The sequence below is a fragment of the Mugil cephalus genome, chromosome 14 (assembly GCF_022458985.1).
Source record: "Mugil cephalus isolate CIBA_MC_2020 chromosome 14, CIBA_Mcephalus_1.1, whole genome shotgun sequence".
Taxonomy (NCBI): Eukaryota; Metazoa; Chordata; class Actinopteri; order Mugiliformes; family Mugilidae; genus Mugil; species Mugil cephalus.
In genome coordinates, this window is record NC_061783.1 from 23,546,020 (window position 1) to 23,563,946 (window position 17,927).

Genomic DNA, 17,927 nt, shown 5'->3' on the forward strand with positions numbered 1-17,927 from the left:
TGGCTATGATTAAGGACTATTTGAGAATTGAATGCACATGATATCTTGGTGATCATCATGTAGTGATGTGATTTGTTATTTCAACAGTTTATTTGCTGTTTTGTTTTGTTGTTTTGCAGAAGAGATTCTGAAATTAAATGAAATTATTTCCTGGTTAAATAAAATAAAATAAACCAACAGGTGAATAACCATAACCATGTGGCTTGCCATTCCCTTAATCAACATGATTACACACACACTAAATAAAACTACTATCCTTTAACCTTACTACTAACAGAAATACATTCATGCCTCCTTCATTTATTTCCCTTTTAGTCCCCGACCCTCCTACAGACGTACGGGCCGTGAACGTCACCGACTCCACAGCTTTGTTACTGTGGCGTCCAGCGTTGGCTGCCATTGATAAGTATTCCATCGTCTATGGCTCAGGTTCAGGTACATAGCCACCAGGAGTCATTATTTAACCCTCCTATTATTTATCTTTGGGGTCAGTTTGATTGATTGAATGATTGATATATGCATATGGATAATTGAAAAAAAAATACTATTAACATAATATTATAATTGAACAAAAACATACAAAAAGAAAAACAAGCATGCAACATGAACAACTAATAGTTTGCAGATAATATGGGACCAAGGCATGCTGTCAAGCATTAATTAAAATTTGCACATGATTGTTTTGTAAATATCCCTTTGCTGCTGTTGCATATTGTTTTACTACACATACCCCTCTGCCAAGATTCCACAGTATTACACATTTCCCATTGTCACTGTTGCACATGATGACATTCCACATCTCCCTTAATCACTATTGCACATTACACTTACTTACACTATAAATGTCCCTTTAACAATTTGACTCCATTCAATGTTTAATGTCTAAATATATCTGCGTCAGATTTAATGACTTTTCCTAATTTAATGGGGACACTGACTCCAACATAATATGTTTATTATTCTTGATAGTAGTTGTAGTAACAGTTTTTCATACCAAATTTTGTAGAGAATAAGAATATGTACTTGATATAAAGTAATTTGTTCTGGATGTAAGAGTGGGGTGGAGGGGGTTAATTTTATTTAAAGAGCTATTTAGGTCAACAAACAAATATAAAGTACCCAAAGGACACATAAACAATTTAACTTCGTTTTTTGGAGGTTTAAATTACTGGGGACCACTTAACCATGATAAAAAAAAAAAGGTGTGATAAAAGATGAAGGTAACAGGAGGGTTAAACTGTGGAATAATGTATATAATATATATATTTTTCGGCAGGTCCACAGGTGAGAGTCACCGTCTCTGGAAACGCAGCCGAACAGCAGCTAAGTGGTTTGGACGGATCCACCACCTACACCGTCACCGTCACCAGTCAGCTAGGAGGCCTGGAGAGTTCACCGGCCTCCACCAGCTTCACCACCACCAGCAGGGGTCAGAGCAGCACACACACTGGTCCTAACCTTCACATGATGACCCGACAACCTGATAACCTGTAGCTTTCACCCTAAAAGCCTCTAGAACAGCCTCAGAGAGGAGAGAGACCAGGAGGCTGGGTGGACATCACTTTACAGAAACGTCCTCACTCTGACGGAACTGAACCTGGTCCTCAGAAAGATAGATGAACATGTACAAACACACACACACGTATTAATAATTACAGACATAATTAATATGTAGAAGTAGTAGAAGAAGAATGGGACGATGAAGTGAGGGGGAAGAAGAAGAAAATTGAGGAGGACAAGGAAGTGCAGGAGAAGAAAGAGGAGGAGGAAGAAGAAAATTAAGACGAAAGAGGAGGAGGAAGAAAAGAAGAGGAAAAAATTAAGGAGTAGTAGTATGTCCTCCTCCATATCCTCCTCTTCCATCTGATCCTCCAACTTCTTCTTCATGTCCTCCTCCTCCCTGATCTCCTCTGTGTTCTTCTCCATCTTATCCTCCTCTTCCTCCATCTTCTCCTCTTTTCTTCCTCCTCCATGTCCTTCTCCTCCATCGTCTCTTACATCTTTTCCTCCATTTCCTCCTCCACCTCCTCCTCCAGTCCTGAATGTCTACAGTCTTAGAACATGAACAAGATGTTGGCCCTGATTTATAAGGAGATGATTAATTGGTTACCATGGTTACCACCACCACCTCCTCATCTACCAGGAGCATCTAATCTCTAATCTGTTGAACAGATGTTTCTATGTTTTCTGACCTCCGTTCATCCATTAAACTAAAGAATCCATTTTTCTCCAGATTCTGGTCAGGATGAAGATGGACCAAGAGACCTCCAGGCCAAAAATGTGACCCCTCGCACTGCCTTGTTGTCATGGAAACCACCATCCCAGCCCGTGGGTAGATACAGACTGACCTATCAGACCGAAGGGCACGAAACGAAGGTGAGAAGAGTTCTTCACTCTGGGAGCTTTGAGACTCACCCTGAGGATGACTCTTGACTTCCTGTTTGTCTCTGTGAACAGGAAGTGATCGTTGGTGGCACGGTAACGCAGTACAACCTGACCCGACTTCATCCCGGATCCATGTACGCGGTGCAGCTCCAGGCTGAATCAGGAGGACGTTACACCACGGCCATCTCCACTCAGTTCACCACCGGTACGTCCTTCATCTCACGGTCAATGTTCTTCATCTATAACCAGCTCATCTTCCTCCTCCCTCCTCTTCCTCCTCAGGCGTCCTGAGGTTCCCCTTCCCCTCCGACTGCTCTCAGGAGCTCCTGAACGGCATCATGACGTCGGGAGAGGTGGAGATTTTCCCTCATGGGAAAGAAGGGACTCCGATAACGGTTTATTGCGACATGGAGACGGACGGCGGTGGCTGGACAGTACGATCAGATTTACTCTGTGAACTGGAGACAGGAAAGAGTTGCAGCCTGAGATCTAGTCTTTAATGTCACATGGTCTTAAATACATGAGTGTGGAATTATGGAATTATGGGTTGTTTGCAGCCTCGAGTGTCAGCCAGTTTATGCTGAACCTATCAGAGTGCATTTTATTTGACTAATAGTTTATATTAGGTAGATAGGTAGTGTTTATTAAGTCTTGAACATACAAAAAATGAAAGAAACAAATAAAACATACTACGATTTTAATTTAACTTAATTTAATTTAATAACAATTAGTTGTTTCATTTAAACTAATTTTGATTTTAATTTCATTTAATTGGAACAATTATTTGTTTTATTTAAATAAATTATTAATTTAATTTAATCTGAACAGTTACTCGTTTAATTCAATTTTCTTACTAATTTTTAAATGTAATTGTTCATCTGTATGTCCATCCAACAGATGTGCTAACAGATGTTTACCTGTTTTCTGTATTATGTCATTTTGAGTCTGGTCACTAATGAAAATAACAAATGAACACGAAAAACGGCCTCTCAGTGTTTTTCTGCAGAAATGAATCAGGGATGAACTCTGACTTAGTTTCAGGGTAACTTTGTCCTGTTTGTTGTCTGCAGGTCTTCCAGAGGAGGAAGGATGGTTCTGTGGATTTCTTCAGAAACTGGAAAGCGTACGTTAAAGGATTCGGAGATCTGAATGGAGAGTTCTGGCTCGGTGAGTGAGACACATGATGGAAGATATTTTTATTCACGTGTGTTTTTCACCTTGAACTTAGCAGCTTTGTTGTTTGTTGGTTTTTGGTTTGAACATATCTGGGCATGTCCCATTTCTCACAACACAATATCTGAAGAGCACTTTGATGAAATTTCTTTAAATTTGGCGAAACCATTTGTCTGTATTCATAAATGAGTTTATTTTAATTTGAGGGCCAGAATTCACTTTGTTCTTAAAAATCATCCAATTAGTCACAATAGAAAACCCCTTTAACCAGGACTGAGTTGAGCCAGGATGTGACAGTCAATAAGGGCCATGCACAGAGATGTGGATATGATTTTATCTTTATTTTAAGAGTCACTGATTTATTGGTATGTTACTGATTACAACCAGTTGTTTTTGGATTTCCCTTTTTGTGGGTAAATCCATTTTTTTTCTAAAGAACACTTTGATGAATGTTTTCCAAAACCATCTGTCTGGACTCAAAGATGATTATTTGTGATAATTTAGTAATTTATTGGTATGTAACTAAATACATAGGGTTTATTCTTTGAAAAGCTGCAAACTTTTTCTGTCTGTTCTCTACAATATAGAGAAACACTGACTTACCCTGAAGCCAGTGCTGTTTTATTAGTGATCTTAAAGATGACCGATAACAACATTAATTTAACTGATGGCTGATAGAGGATGTTCATCTTCCTCCATAACCAGACTAATTCATGTCTTTAAAACCTGAACATGAGCAGAAAGACTCAAACTGATTCACATCCTTCAGGCCTCGATAGTCTCCACAACCTGACAGCGATGAAGACGATGATCCTACGAGTCGACCTGCGAGACGGAGACGAGTCGGTCTTCGCTCAGTATTCGACCTTCGCGGTGGCGAAGAGGAACTACAAACTGACTGTGGGCGGATACAGCGGGACAGCAGGTCAGTGTTCAGCTCCTAAAACATGTTGAACCCAAACTGACCTGAATGGAGCTTCATCGCTTCCTTCTGTTGTTCCTCTGCCTATTCTTCATATCTGTTTGTTTGTTTTATAATTTTCAGGAGATTCTCTGAGCTACCACAACAACCGCATCTTTTCCACCAAGGACCGCGACCCCATGTCCTTCATTACCAGCTGTGCTCTGTCCTATCGAGGAGGCTGGTGGTACAAGAACTGCCACGAGGCCAACCTGAATGGTGTCTATGGCATCGACATCAACCACCAGGTAAAAAGGCATCTAACAAAGAGCTCATTAACCTCTTCATGTTCCGCTGGGTCGTATATGGGACAGAGTGACGAGTTGTGTTTCAGTAAATGCGGTTGAAAAGCTACTTTTCTTCTGGTTTCATTGATATAATCCATTATAGTATTCATAGTATAGTATAGTATTCATATTTTCAGTCCAAAAACTACTTTTAGTCCCATAAAAATCCACGAAGAGCTGTTTCAACATCTTGGCAAAGAACGAGAAACATCACAATCTTTGTATTTTATCAAATAATACCATAGAAATCAAGAACTATAAGCTTCAGAGTCTTGGCTTTCATAAGAGACCAAGACCATGAACGAGCTCCAACATGTTCATGAACAGCATTCAGTTACTTTACTAAAAAGTAAAGTTTTTTTGCCAAAAGGCTGGAATATTAAGGGGTTAACATTAAAGAAGGTCAGCCCAGTCAACCCACAGGTAATAGAAGCAACGTCTGGTCGAGTGTAGGTGAGGGAAAGGTTTCAGATTTTAAACATGGGTGAAGATTTTCTTTCACCACCACCACCACAACAAACCAATATCTAAAGAAGTAGCGACGCCAATGGCCAACTGTAATATTCATGTTGCCCTTGAACGCATCACAAAGACTGTGGCCAACAACCAGCTGGTACATATAGGAAATAACTCCCCACACCAGCAGGTGGCAGTAGTCTGGATTCATGATTCACAAGAGGAAACAGAAAGAGCTACAATTAGTTTAACCTGGTCGTATCAGTAATGAATCACATGATGAATCACACTCAGCCTCCTCATGTTCACTCATTTCTTGGGTTGATTCTAGTCTAGTTTTCTCCTTTAGTTAGTTAACGCAATCTTGTTACTAATGAACAGACGTCACTTATTCAGGTGATCAATTCTATGAGTTCAACTCCTCTTCCACAGACTCATTTGCTGTGTTTCAATTCTGTCTAGAAATATGCAAAACATTTCTCAGATATCTAAAGCTAAAAAATTTCTACTCTCGTGATTTGTTTTTCAGATGTATCGATATAAAAGTTTATCTCTAAAGTGCAACGGAAACACTTTTTTGCATTTCCTTGGAGATGATGCAGGGGGTCATGTGAACAGTTCATTTGAAGTCCATCTTCCTCAAAGTGACGAGAGATGAAGAGAAATATGGGAAATCTCATAAAGACTAGACTCTACCACAGTTGCAGCTCATTCACATACAAAAAACACCTTTCAATGGAAACACGTACAAAAAGCAACTGGTCTTCATTGAAATTTCAGAAATATCACTTTTATTTTGAGAAAAACTGTGATGGAAACGCAGCTAATGTTGGTTCACATGTGTCCCAGACCAGCTCCACATGTGGACTGACACCAGATCAGTGTTCACACCTGGACTCTAACCTGGACTCTAGAGACCAGATCAGGATGGATGTTAATTGTGTCTTTGTGTTTTTTTCAGGGTGTGATCTGGACCAGCTGGAAAGGAAAAGAGTTTTCAATCCCGTTCACTGAGATGAAGATGAGACCGGCCGCCTTCAGGCCTCCAGCTAGAGGACCAAACTGATGATGATGATGATGATGATGATGAACTGGTCAACACACGCACATGGACTTCAGTGTGTCAACAGCTCATGCATAGAGAGCGGACTGAACTGTGGAGGAGATGAGGATGTATTATCAGTATGTTACTGTCCATTTCTTTTCACACCGACGCTTCTACTTTTCACGCGTCGAGAGATCTGAAACCAACTCGGCGTCTTCGTGGCCCCAGAAAACATTAAAACGTAAAAACACCGTGCATTACTTATTAAAAAAAAAAACCTGCAGCAGCACAAGGATGCATCCATTCATTAGCCCATTCATCTCCACCTCCTTCTCCCTCACCAACGATAAGCTTTCAGAAGAGTCACAGACCTGAGACCTGCTAATAATAATCTGGATGTGCTTGAGTCGGGTCTCACTTCCTCACATCCAACCAAATAAAGTCCAGGATCCTTTCATCCGACTGAAAAGTGTTCTCTGCACGTGTTCTCCGCTGGAGGACCTGAGGGAACCAAGACGCTGGAGTGCGACCATTAGAAACCTTCGACGTCTTCATCAGAGTCTAAAGAGACAAAGACAAACTCATCCTTCCTCCTTCTGGTGTCCACAGCTCCAATAAGTATTTATCTTAGTGGAAACTTTTAGCCTCTTAGTGGATCAACCAATCAGATGCTGATGCTGCACTTAGACAGTTTCCAGTGAAGACGATCCAATAAGAGCAGATGTGATGGTTCCCTGCAGCTCTGACCATTTATTAATCAAACTAAATGATCCTCAGAGACCTGATCAGCCGACAAATATGAACTATAAATAAGGTTCTGTCTTTGTCCATTTATCATAGTGTTTAATGCTCCAGCCTCCTGTGTTCTTTGTAAAAAGTTTGCAGCACTAGAATCAATTTTCAGGTTGATGTACCAAAACTTAATCTCAGAGGCGACTTCTCGTCTGTGCATGCAGGATTTATTTTTTATTTTTTATTATGTGCCTCGTTATTTGAAATAAGATTTTCAAGAACTAATAAAAAAACATATTTTGACAAATTGTTTTCTTTTGTTTTTGTTCCGAAATCCTCCTGAAACAAAACCTCGGGTTCTGAAAAGTCTTCACGTTGTAGAGTCAGGTGTGTTTTAAAGCTCTGCAGCGCCACCTGCTGGTCAGATGCACAAAGAGTCAGTGGAGACAAGTGTCCTCCACTAAGAGTTTTGGTTTAATTTCTTTATGTTTCACTTGAAATAATAAAACAATAAAACGAGTTAAACACGTCTAACTGACACTAGAAGTTAATAGGAAGGTTAAAGCTGCATTTGTTTTGATGAAAAGGTGGCAAAAAATATATATATAAAAATACTTCATGTAACAAGGCAATATTAAAAATAAATAAAAAATACAGATGAATTCACTTAAAAATAAAAACTAAATCAGTTTTTTGGGGGGTGTCATTTAATCCCTGTATTAAACAATATTATTCTTAAATTTTTTTTCAGGCATTCAGATCAGATATCAAACACAAAAATTTATTTTCCGAAGGGCAATTAGGAGGTAAAGGGTACATAAATAACTGTAAACAGAGATAGGTATGACAAGAAATAATACATATAAATGCTGTTAAAAAAATTATTATTATTTTATTTTATTTTATTTTATTTTTCACGTCAAGGACCCGTTTGTTGAAACATTGTGAAGTTTGGGAGTGAGGATGACTTTTGCATGTGTTTTAAACTCTACCAGGAGAAACCAGCAGAGGGCAGTGATGACAACCTGAACAAGATCAAGGCTGATCACATGACTACATGATCACATGACTACATGATCACCTGACTACATGATCATCCGTTCAAACCCAGAGATCACAATGATTCCAGTCTGTCATGAAGCACAAGTAACAGGAAGCTTCAGACTGTGAGGACACGACGCTGCTTTGTTCATCACAGACTTCCTGTTTGTTTTTCTTCATTAACCACTTCCTTCGTAGATTAAACCTGCACTTCAACATTGAGTGTGTGTCGAGGGTGAAACATCACCTATAACAGTTACAGTTCAAAATACACATCCAGGTAAATACATGCCTGTACCTGTACCTGGATGATAGGGAGGTGATTTAAAGTGCGCAAATCCAGTATAATTACATAATTATACTGTACTGATTCCACATAGGATATACAATCCTGCTGATTGACCCATCCATTCATTCACACAGCAGTGTGTACAGTGGGCTGCAGCCTCTAAGAGGGGCCACGCCCGGGGAGCAATTTGGGTTTTAGGTTGTTGATCTCAGCCATGGACGGGTAAGGGTTTGAGGGGTTTTCTCAGTTTGAGAACCAGTGAGTTAAACTCTCAAAGGACGTCACCAACAGAACCCTGGACATTTAAAGATAATTAATAAAAACAAATTGCCGTGCTTTTTTTTCTTTCAGTTTATTCTTTCTTTCATTATACTTTTATAATTAACTGATCTGTACAACAAATTTCACTGATACATAAATGAGCTGTAAAGTGAGTTGTGTTTTTTATGCTGATTTTGGAAACACAATTCCTCTGCTCAGTAAAAGTATGTAGATCATGATGTGACTTAAAAAAATGAATAAAAAACACAACATTTAATATAACACAACATTTCAGAAATTTAAAAAGAAAACTTCAATCAGTGAAAGAATAGAATGTGCAAAAAACTTGAAATGTAACGATTTAATGCAGCTGGTCACTTACCAAAGCTTGTGTTTATTTGACAAAATAAGTAAAGGTACGACTACATGATCAATACCATAGACTGTAAAAATGGAAACACGTCCCCACTTCCTCCCATTGGACAAACTCTACCACCACCAGTTACATATAAATGGTTCTATAGCATAACTCAAACAAAACTTCTCAGAAACTGACAACTGAACATGCATCAGCATTATATTAACTACCTAAAATTAGGGATGAGTACAGATACTCTGTACCATAATGGCCCCGGTGCTGACTCAGACGGTAGTAACCAGACTGATCTGGGTGCTTCATTTGGTGCCAGTGAGTTTTTAATTAGCTTAGCCTCCTTAGGTCTATTGCTGTGCTGATGCTACATGTGACGTGAACAGTGAACCTCCAGAATACCTACATGAATTGTCACGACTGACCGTGGAGCCGTGGAATCTGGGGTAAGGTCTGACTCACACTCGTCATAAGTAACCTGCAACAAGTGCTCTAAGGAGATATTGTGCTAGAGAGTTAATACCTGGAATCTGACAACGCATAGACTTTTTTTTCTTTGATAACCTGACAGACCCCACACCACTGTTTTTATTATTTTTTTACATCATTATAACAGTCTGTTGTGAATTTTAGTTTTTATTGGTTCATTTACTTCTTAGTTTTATTTATATTATTTAAAGCGATATTCTATTCAACTTGCACCTCACAAAATGATTTAAAAATAAAAAAGCAGCATTTTGGGGCAAAGTTTGTCATTTTTAAAACACCAGTTCAGGCACAGTATCAGCGTCGGATAAATCCTTCACGATACTCATCCGTACCTAAAATGTCAGAAATCAACCTTAAAGAATAATAGTTTGGCCTAACTTCCATCCACTAACATGGAGGGGTGGAGCTTATGACCTATACTGCAGCCAGTCACCAGGGGGAGCTCTACGTGCTTCTGCCTCCATATTTAAACAGTCAATGATCTTTACCGACTCTCTTTGATTTCAGTTTGGATGTGACCAGATTCAGTGAATTTCCTAAATGATAAAATGGTTTCTCCAGGACAGCACGCTTTTCCTCTGATGTTTGCAGACCTTTGTCCAGACAATCGTGGATCTTCTTCCATGACTCCATCTCAGATTTCCAAAGTTCAGCTCTGGCTCTGATGAAATGTGAGACTTCAGACTTGGAGCCTTTGGTCAGACTGACAATGTCTTTACATATAAAGAATATATCCATGCCAATGAAGAGAGCATTCAAACGGATGAGACCTATGTCAAAGTCTAAGGCCACCTGCTTAACAGCAGAGGCAGCATCAAGAATAACATCAACAACCTTTCCAATACCACGAACCTTTAAAACAATCTTGGTTGCTGCTAAGGTCCCATCTAATGTACTTGCTTCTAGACTTGGGATTGGTTGTTTGATCATGTCCTCCAGACAATCTTGCAGACACTTCACACCTTCCATGAAGCTCTGAGAGGCTTCGTCGGCTTTAACGTGTTGCACATAATTACCTAAAGCCTCTATGGCAGTGGTGACAATACCAATGACACCGCTTATGACTCCCAACACTGCACCAGAATTAATCAAAGCTGAAGATAATAATGCCAACCCAACGATGGACAGCACACCTCCAACTGCCCCCACTGAGCTGCCTGTCAAACTGGAGATCGTTGATCTTTTTTTAATTTTTTCCAGCTGATCAGCAGCTTTATCCAGCTTAGCTAGAAACTGCAGCATCCTGGGCTGTTGCTCATTGAACTCCTGGATGAAATCAGAATAATACACATCCTGGAACAAGAAGACTGTGCGGAAGTTCTGGTCTTCTCTGTTGAAGAAAAGAATAATGTTTTGTTTTGTACAGATGTGGGACAAAAGGCATCATTTTACTTACTTGACGTCATGACTCTTTCCTTAACACTGTTCTTTTAGGTGCAGATTGCTTTTTGATTATTGGCAGGTTTAGATATAAAATATATTATATATCATGGTTTGGGTTCAAACAAGCAGGCAATCTTACTACAGAATCAATTCAGCACAATAATGGCACACTCTGTGAATAAAAATAAAAACTAAACTATAAAACTGCTCGGTGCGCTCGTCGCTCAGCTGAGTCTGGAGTCCAAACCGTAGGACCTACAGGAACCAAGAACCCGTTGGAAAGCCAATAAAAATTCCCACGTTTTTATATAGTTTTTATTTCTGTAGCTCAAAAAATGTGGCCACCAGACAACTTTTTTTTCATTAAAAACTGCAAACTCCCCTTGCTAGAGTTGGAGTTAGAGTGCGACCAGAGACTCCCATGTTAAACAATATTGAAACACCATTTTGTGGAAAAGAAAGTCACATTTGTCATGTCTCTTACAAACTTTAATTTTTCTACTCCAAAGAATGGCCAAGTAATCTTTCAGCAAAGCAAGTGAGTATATTTCTGAATATTTGGACTTCTCTATTCCTTTCAATGGCAAAAAAACTCTAGGTTTACTGTCGTTTATTCCCATCGGGTTCAATCAATCGCTTAGAAAAGTTAAAGCACACCATTCCTGATTGAGACGCATGTTCTGATATAATATTGTCCATATCGCATTTCCTCCCTAGAACTAGGCTGTGGGGCAGAATAGAAATTCAGTTAATACCAATATGACCAACAATGAAAACTTACCTGATTTCACAAAGATGGTTAATGTGATGCAGCATCCTCTGAATCTCTTCTTCAGACAAATCCACATTCATGTCTATCACAGGTTTGTTGGTCAGCTTCATGCCAAATACCTTCAAGCATCTGTGAGAGACACATTTCTAAGAGATGTTTCCTTTTTTTTTTTTTTTTTTGCAAGATTACATTAAAGTTAACTAATGCTTTACCTTTTCTCCAACGTCTTACAGATCTTCTTGGTGATCTGCACGTATTTGTCCAGTTGATATATCAACACTTCAACATTCTGAAGTTTGGGAGTGAAGAAGACTTTGGCATCTCTTTTAAACACTAGCAGACGAGGGCAGATTTCTGTTGCAGCAGTGATGACAACCTGAACATGTCTGAAGTCTTCAGGGAGGCGTAACACCTGGTTCTCCATGAAAATGTTTGGTGAGGTGACAGCCAGCCTCTCCACTGCATCCAGGAAGCCGTGGAGGTTCTCCAGACCTTCCAGGGTTTTCTTCAACACTCCATCCAGCTCCTGTCTCAACTCTTCACACCTGTCTGCACACAACTGCCTGAAGTTGAGGCTCAAAAAATTACAAAAGGCGCAGCATTTGTGTTCTGACTTTATAACATGACTGAATTTCAGTCCGTCAGCCCTGTCTTTGATGCCATTCATCCTGTTGATTTCCTTGCACCTCTTGTCCTTCCATATAGAGAACCCCTCATAGAAATCTCTCACTATGTTGATGTTGTTGAGGGTGTGTGTCATGTAGTGACACAAGGCTTCCTCTAGTTCAGTCCTGTAACACAAAACAAATGCCTGTAGAAGAATATGTGTGTGCTCGTCATTTTTAATCCCATACGGACATCAATGTAGATGAAACTAATCAGCTGGTTAAACTCCAAGCATACCTTAAACACATAGAGGATTGGATATCCTGGAATTTTTTACTTTTAAACTCTGACAAAACAGAAGTCATTCTATTTAGCTCTAAACATTGCATTACATTGGCCTCCAGTACTACTGTGAAAATATTTGGGAGGATTTCATGGATTTTATTTTTTGGCTGGAACTGGACTGATTGTGTAAATGACAGCAGGTGCAAACATCCGTATGTAAATAAGGGTTTTCTATGTGCTATTGGTGTTTAGACTCTGAGGGAACGTTACACTGTTGGGTTTAGTGTTAGGGTTAGGGTTGATGGGTGAGGCAAAACTCCATTAGAAGCTTTGTCCAACAAGAAAACCAACCAGCAGACCAGCAGTCAGCTACTAACTAGCCTAGCCTAGCCAGCAGCAGTAGGTAATAGATGATGATTGTTTTTTTTTTTTTTACAGGACAAAGGATGTTTTAATTTATTTATTTATTACCATATATTACATATATTTATAGTCTTTTAATTCATAGACCCATCGTCTGACACTGCCAGCTCTGCCCTCATTAAGAGCTTTTGCAGGAGCACCACTGCAGGAAGTAAATGTGAGAATTTGTGTCCAACCTAACAAGACGACATTTTTCTGAAGAGAATTTCTTTAAAAATAAATAAATAAATAAAAAATAAAATAAAAAAATCAACACACAAGTGTTGGACAAAAAGTCTCGCTGGTCAAGAATCACTGGCTGTGAAGTGTAGAAGTAAATACCACCTGAATGATGATGATTATCAAAGTGAATGGTTACACAACGTGCACAAAGACCAATAAGAACACAATCCTTTATACTTTTCTCATTGCAGTAAGTGACACATTCAAACCTTACCTTGATGGAGACATCATGCCCTCCCCTCGTACAGCCTTTAGCTGTTCAGGACCGATTTCCTGTAATTGTCTTCAAGTGCTGTAGGAAACACGCACATAAAAACACGTTTCCTCTTGACGTGTTTTATTTCTGAAAATGTCGAAAATGTGGAAAAGCATTTAAAAAAAAATGCTGCTTTTTCAAATCAGAGCAGTTCTCCACTCCTGTAACAAATGATGATGGTTTGTCCTCTTTCCAGTTTTAAAGTTATACTTTTTAAGCATACGCCATCTGCGCTTCGGAGAGTTACGGTCGCGCTATCTACACTTGAAAATCGAGTGCTTGTCTACATCGCATCGCATCGGACGGTAAAGCGTTTGAGCGGTTTTATGGTGCATTCAAGCGCATCTCGTAAACTCGAAAGTCTATATTTTTCTTCGTATTTTCATTTGTTGAAATACATATATCAGTCATTACTTTGTTTTTATTTTACTACATACTATTTAATGATTAAAACTAAATGATAGAACAAAATTATTGAAGTATATTCAGAATCCAACTCATTTCTGCATAGTCAGATTTGAAAACTTAATTAAGAAAAGAATGAAATTGTTTTCCGCATACTCTACAGCTACCACTGTGGTGATTTTCAATCTATTTCACTGCATCATTTTCTGAAAATGTGATGTTGAATTCATATCCAATGAATGATGTATATGGGCAGATTAAAAAAAAAATATTAAAAAAACTAATCAAATAGTTTTCTGCAAACTCCACCAGATTCTTGTGGATTCTTGTCCCCAGCTACCACTGTAGTGATTTTATATATTATATATATATATTGTATATAAATAATTTTGTTCTATCATTTAGTTTTAATCATTAAATAGAATGTAGTAAAATAAAAACAAAGTAATGACTGATATATGTATTTCAACAAATGAAAATACGAAGAAAAATATAGACTTTCGAGTTTACGGGATGCGCTTGAATGCACCATAAAACCGCTCAAACGCTTTACCGTCCGATGCGATGTAGACGAGCACTCGATTTTCAAGTGTAGATAGCGCGACCGTAACTCTCCGAAGCGCAGATGGCGTATGCTTAAAAAGTATAACTTTAAAACTGGAAAGAGGACAAACCATCATCATTTGTTACAGGAGTGGAGAACTGCTCTGATTTGAAAAAGCAGCATTTTTTTTAAATGCTTTTCCACATTTTCGACATTTTCAGAAATAAAACACGTCAAGAGGAAACGTGTTTTTATGTGCGTGTTTCCTACAGCACTTGAAGACAATTACAGGAAATCGGTCCTGAACAGCTAAAGGCTGTACGAGGGGAGGGCGGTACGAAGTGTAGATGGCGTGACCGTGCCTCGCCGAAGCGCAGATGGCGTGACTGCAGTCTCCTCCACAGACTGAAACTCACACATTAACTGAGGCGATGATTACATCAACCAACTTCCTCTATTCATTGGCTGTTTAACTGATGGGGATGTATCTGTATCTGTTAACCATAAGAATTATCGGTATCTGTACTCAGAGTGGGCGGGGCCTAAACCGAAAGTGGACGGGATTTAACCCGGAAGTGGGTCGGGTTTTGTTTAAATGGGCGGGGCTTTAACCAATATGTTATTGTAAGTATGCAATTGATATGGGTTGATGAGAAATTGTGGTTTTGGTCAGATAGAAAACGAACCGTTTACGGAAAAAGTTTTGCAACAATGAATACAACACATGCTGTTGCAGTTATCAAGTAAAATGTAATCGACAAGAGTTTCATACTCAACATAACTTTCTTTTTTTTATCAGTGTGATTTTTTTTTGTATTATCAGTATGTTACTGTCCATTTCTTTTCACAGCGATGCTTCTGCTTTTCACATGTCGAGAGATCTGAAACCAACTTCGTGGCTCCAGAAAACATTAAAATGTAAAAACACTGTGAATAAAAAAACCTGCAGCAGCACGAGGATGCAATGATTAACAATAATTCCAGTCTGTCATGAAGCACAAGTAACAGGAAGCTTCAGACTGTGAGGACGCAATGCTGATTTGTTCATTACAGACTTTCTGTTTGCGTTTCTTCATTAACCACTTCCTTTGTAGCTTCAACCTGCAGTTGAACTTTGAGTGTGAAACCTCACCCTCAGCACTCAGAAGTTCATATACTTGGTGTTGATGAATGTCACATATACTGACTTTAAGACTTTAAGACCCCAAACCTCAGTTTGAGTTAAACTCTCAAAGAACCCTGGACATTTACAGTGATTCAATTAATTTCACTGTCTCTATCCCACAGACAACAGAGACAGGATGTACAAAATAGAAGAAATGAGTAAAAATAAACAATAAAAACAAGTTGTCATGCCTTTTTCCTTCAGTTTATTCTTTATTTCATTATTCGTTTAAAAAGATGATCTGTACAATGAATTACACTGACACACAAATGAGCTGTAACATGGCTTGTTTTTTAATGCTGATTTTGGAAACACAATGCCTTTGTTCAGGAATAGTAAGTAGATCATGATGTGATAAAATAACTAAATCAAGACTTTAATCAGTGAAAAATAATGAATTTGCAGAGAATTTAATATGAACAGTTTCAATTTAAGAAGTAAAACTGGTCACTTATCAAATCTCACGTATATTTGACAAAAGGTAAGTAAAGCTATTTTCCAGGCGGCGCCATCTTGCAAGTCTGAAGCCAGAGACTGAACAGTCTGCTCTACCACCACCAGTTACATATAAATGTTTCTATAGCATAGCTAAAACAAAACTTCTCAGAAACGAGATCTGAAACCAACTCGACGCCTTCGTGGCTCCAGAAAACATTAAAACGTAAAAACACCGTGCATTACTTATTAAAAAAAAACCTGCAGCAGCACAAGGATGCATCCATTCATTAGCCCATTCATCTCCACCTCCTTCTTCCTCACCAACGATAAGCTTTCAGAAGAGTCACAGACCTGAGACCTGCTAATAATAATCTGGATGTGCTTGAGTCGGGTCTCACTTCCTCACATCCAACCAAATAAAGTCCAGGATCCTTTTATCCGACTGAAAAGTGTTTTCTCTGCACGTGTTCTCCGCTGGAGGACCTGAGGGAACCAAGACGCTGGAGCACGACCATTAGAAACCTTTGACGTCTTCATCAGAGTCTAAAGAGACAAAGACAAACTCATTCTTCCTCCTTCTGGTGTCCACAGCTCCAACAAGTCTTTATCTTAGTGGAAACTTTTAGCCTCTTAGTGGATCAACCAATCAGACGCTGATGCTGCACTTAGACAGTTTCCAGTGAAGACGATCCAATAAGAGCAGATGTGATGGTTCCCTGCTGCTCTGACCATTTATTAATCAAACTAAATGATCCTCAGAGACATGATCACCTGACAGATATGAACTATAAATAAATAAGGTTCTGTCTTTGTCCATTTATCCTAGTGTTTAACGCTCCAGCCTCCTGTGTTCTTTGTAAAAAGTTTGCAGCACTAGAATCAATTTTCAGGTTGATGGACCAAAACTTAATCTCAGAGGCGACTTCTCGTCTGTGCATGCAGGATTTATTTTTTATTTTTTATTATGTGCCTCGTTATTTGAAATAAGATTTTCAAGAACTAATAAAAAACATATTTTGACAAATCGTTTTTCTTTTGTTTTTGTTCCAAAATCCTCCTGAAATAAAACCTCAGGTTCTGAAAAGTCTTCACGTTGTAGAGTCAGGTTTGTTTTAAAGCTCTGCAGCGCCACCTGCTGGTCAGATGCACAGTCAGTGGAGACAAGTGTCCTCCACTCAGAGTTTTGGTTTCATTTCTTTATGTTTCACTTAAAATAATACAACAATAAAACGAGTTAAACAATTAACTTTGATAATTTTTAGGTTTAAATACTTGGAGTCTAACTGACACTAGAAGGTAATAGGAAGGTTAAAGCTGCATTTGTTTTGATGAAAAGGTGGCAAAAAATATATATATAAAAAATACTTCATGTAACAGGACGATATTTAAAGTAAATAAAAAGTACAGATGAATTCACTTAAAGATAAAAACTAAATCTGTTTTTTTTTTTGGAGTGTCATTAAATCCCTGTATTAAACTCATTATCCTAAATTTTTTTTTTTCAGGCAATTGTGGGAATTGTTGTCTCTTTTTTATTTTATTTTATTTTATTTTTCACGTCAAGGACCCGTTTGTTGAAACATTGTGAAATATGGGAGTGAGGAAGACTTTTGCATGTGTTTTAAATTCTACCAGGAGAAACCAGCAGAGGGCAGTGATGACAACCTGAACAAGATCAAGGCTGATCACCTGACTACATGATCACCTGACTACATGATCACATGACTAGCTGTGGCAATTGAACAACACATAATGGACATTTTGTTGTTTTTCTTCAGAATCAGTTCAAACCCAGAGATCACAATGAGTCCAGTTTGTCATGAAGCACAAGTAACAGGAAGCTTCAGACTGTGAGGATGCGACGCTGCTTTGTTCATCACAGACTTCCTGTTTGTTTTTCTTCATTAACCACTTCCTTCGTAGATTAAACCTGCAGTTC

The 17,927-nt window shown here is 38.6% G+C and overlaps 2 protein-coding genes across 4 annotated transcripts in view; one reads left to right on the top strand and one right to left on the bottom strand.

Annotated features, from left to right (window-relative positions):
* LOC125020219 (tenascin) overlaps positions 1 to 7,346 on the top strand; it is a 43,166-nt gene extending 35,820 nt beyond the window's left edge. For both annotated transcript variants that reach the window (XM_047605532.1, XM_047605533.1), the window contains 9 exons: positions 316 to 435; positions 1,277 to 1,429; positions 2,234 to 2,376; positions 2,458 to 2,590; positions 2,668 to 2,819; positions 3,456 to 3,552; positions 4,328 to 4,483; positions 4,604 to 4,767; positions 6,224 to 7,346. In XM_047605532.1, coding sequence (XP_047461488.1) covers positions 316 to 435; positions 1,277 to 1,429; positions 2,234 to 2,376; positions 2,458 to 2,590; positions 2,668 to 2,819; positions 3,456 to 3,552; positions 4,328 to 4,483; positions 4,604 to 4,767; positions 6,224 to 6,328 — 1,223 coding nt within the window. In that variant the 3' untranslated portion in view covers positions 6,329 to 7,346. The remainder of the gene's footprint in view (positions 1 to 315; positions 436 to 1,276; positions 1,430 to 2,233; positions 2,377 to 2,457; positions 2,591 to 2,667; positions 2,820 to 3,455; positions 3,553 to 4,327; positions 4,484 to 4,603; positions 4,768 to 6,223) is intronic.
* Positions 7,347 to 8,702: 1,356 nt separating this feature from the next.
* On the bottom strand, positions 8,703 to 13,704 carry LOC125020220. 2 transcript variants are annotated; one of them, XM_047605535.1, is made up of 5 exons: positions 13,395 to 13,704; positions 11,857 to 12,435; positions 11,654 to 11,773; positions 10,342 to 10,819; positions 10,059 to 10,150 (listed from the first exon to the last, which is right to left on the bottom strand). In XM_047605535.1, exons 1-5 carry the CDS (start codon positions 13,409 to 13,411, stop codon positions 10,139 to 10,141), a joined length of 1,206 nt encoding a protein of 401 aa, XP_047461491.1. In that variant the 5' UTR covers positions 13,412 to 13,704; the 3' UTR covers positions 10,059 to 10,138. The 2 variants fall into 2 exon arrangements, with proteins under 2 accessions (XP_047461490.1, XP_047461491.1); XM_047605534.1 differs by having other exon boundaries at positions 8,703 to 10,819.
* Positions 13,705 to 17,927: the final 4,223 nt, after the last annotated feature.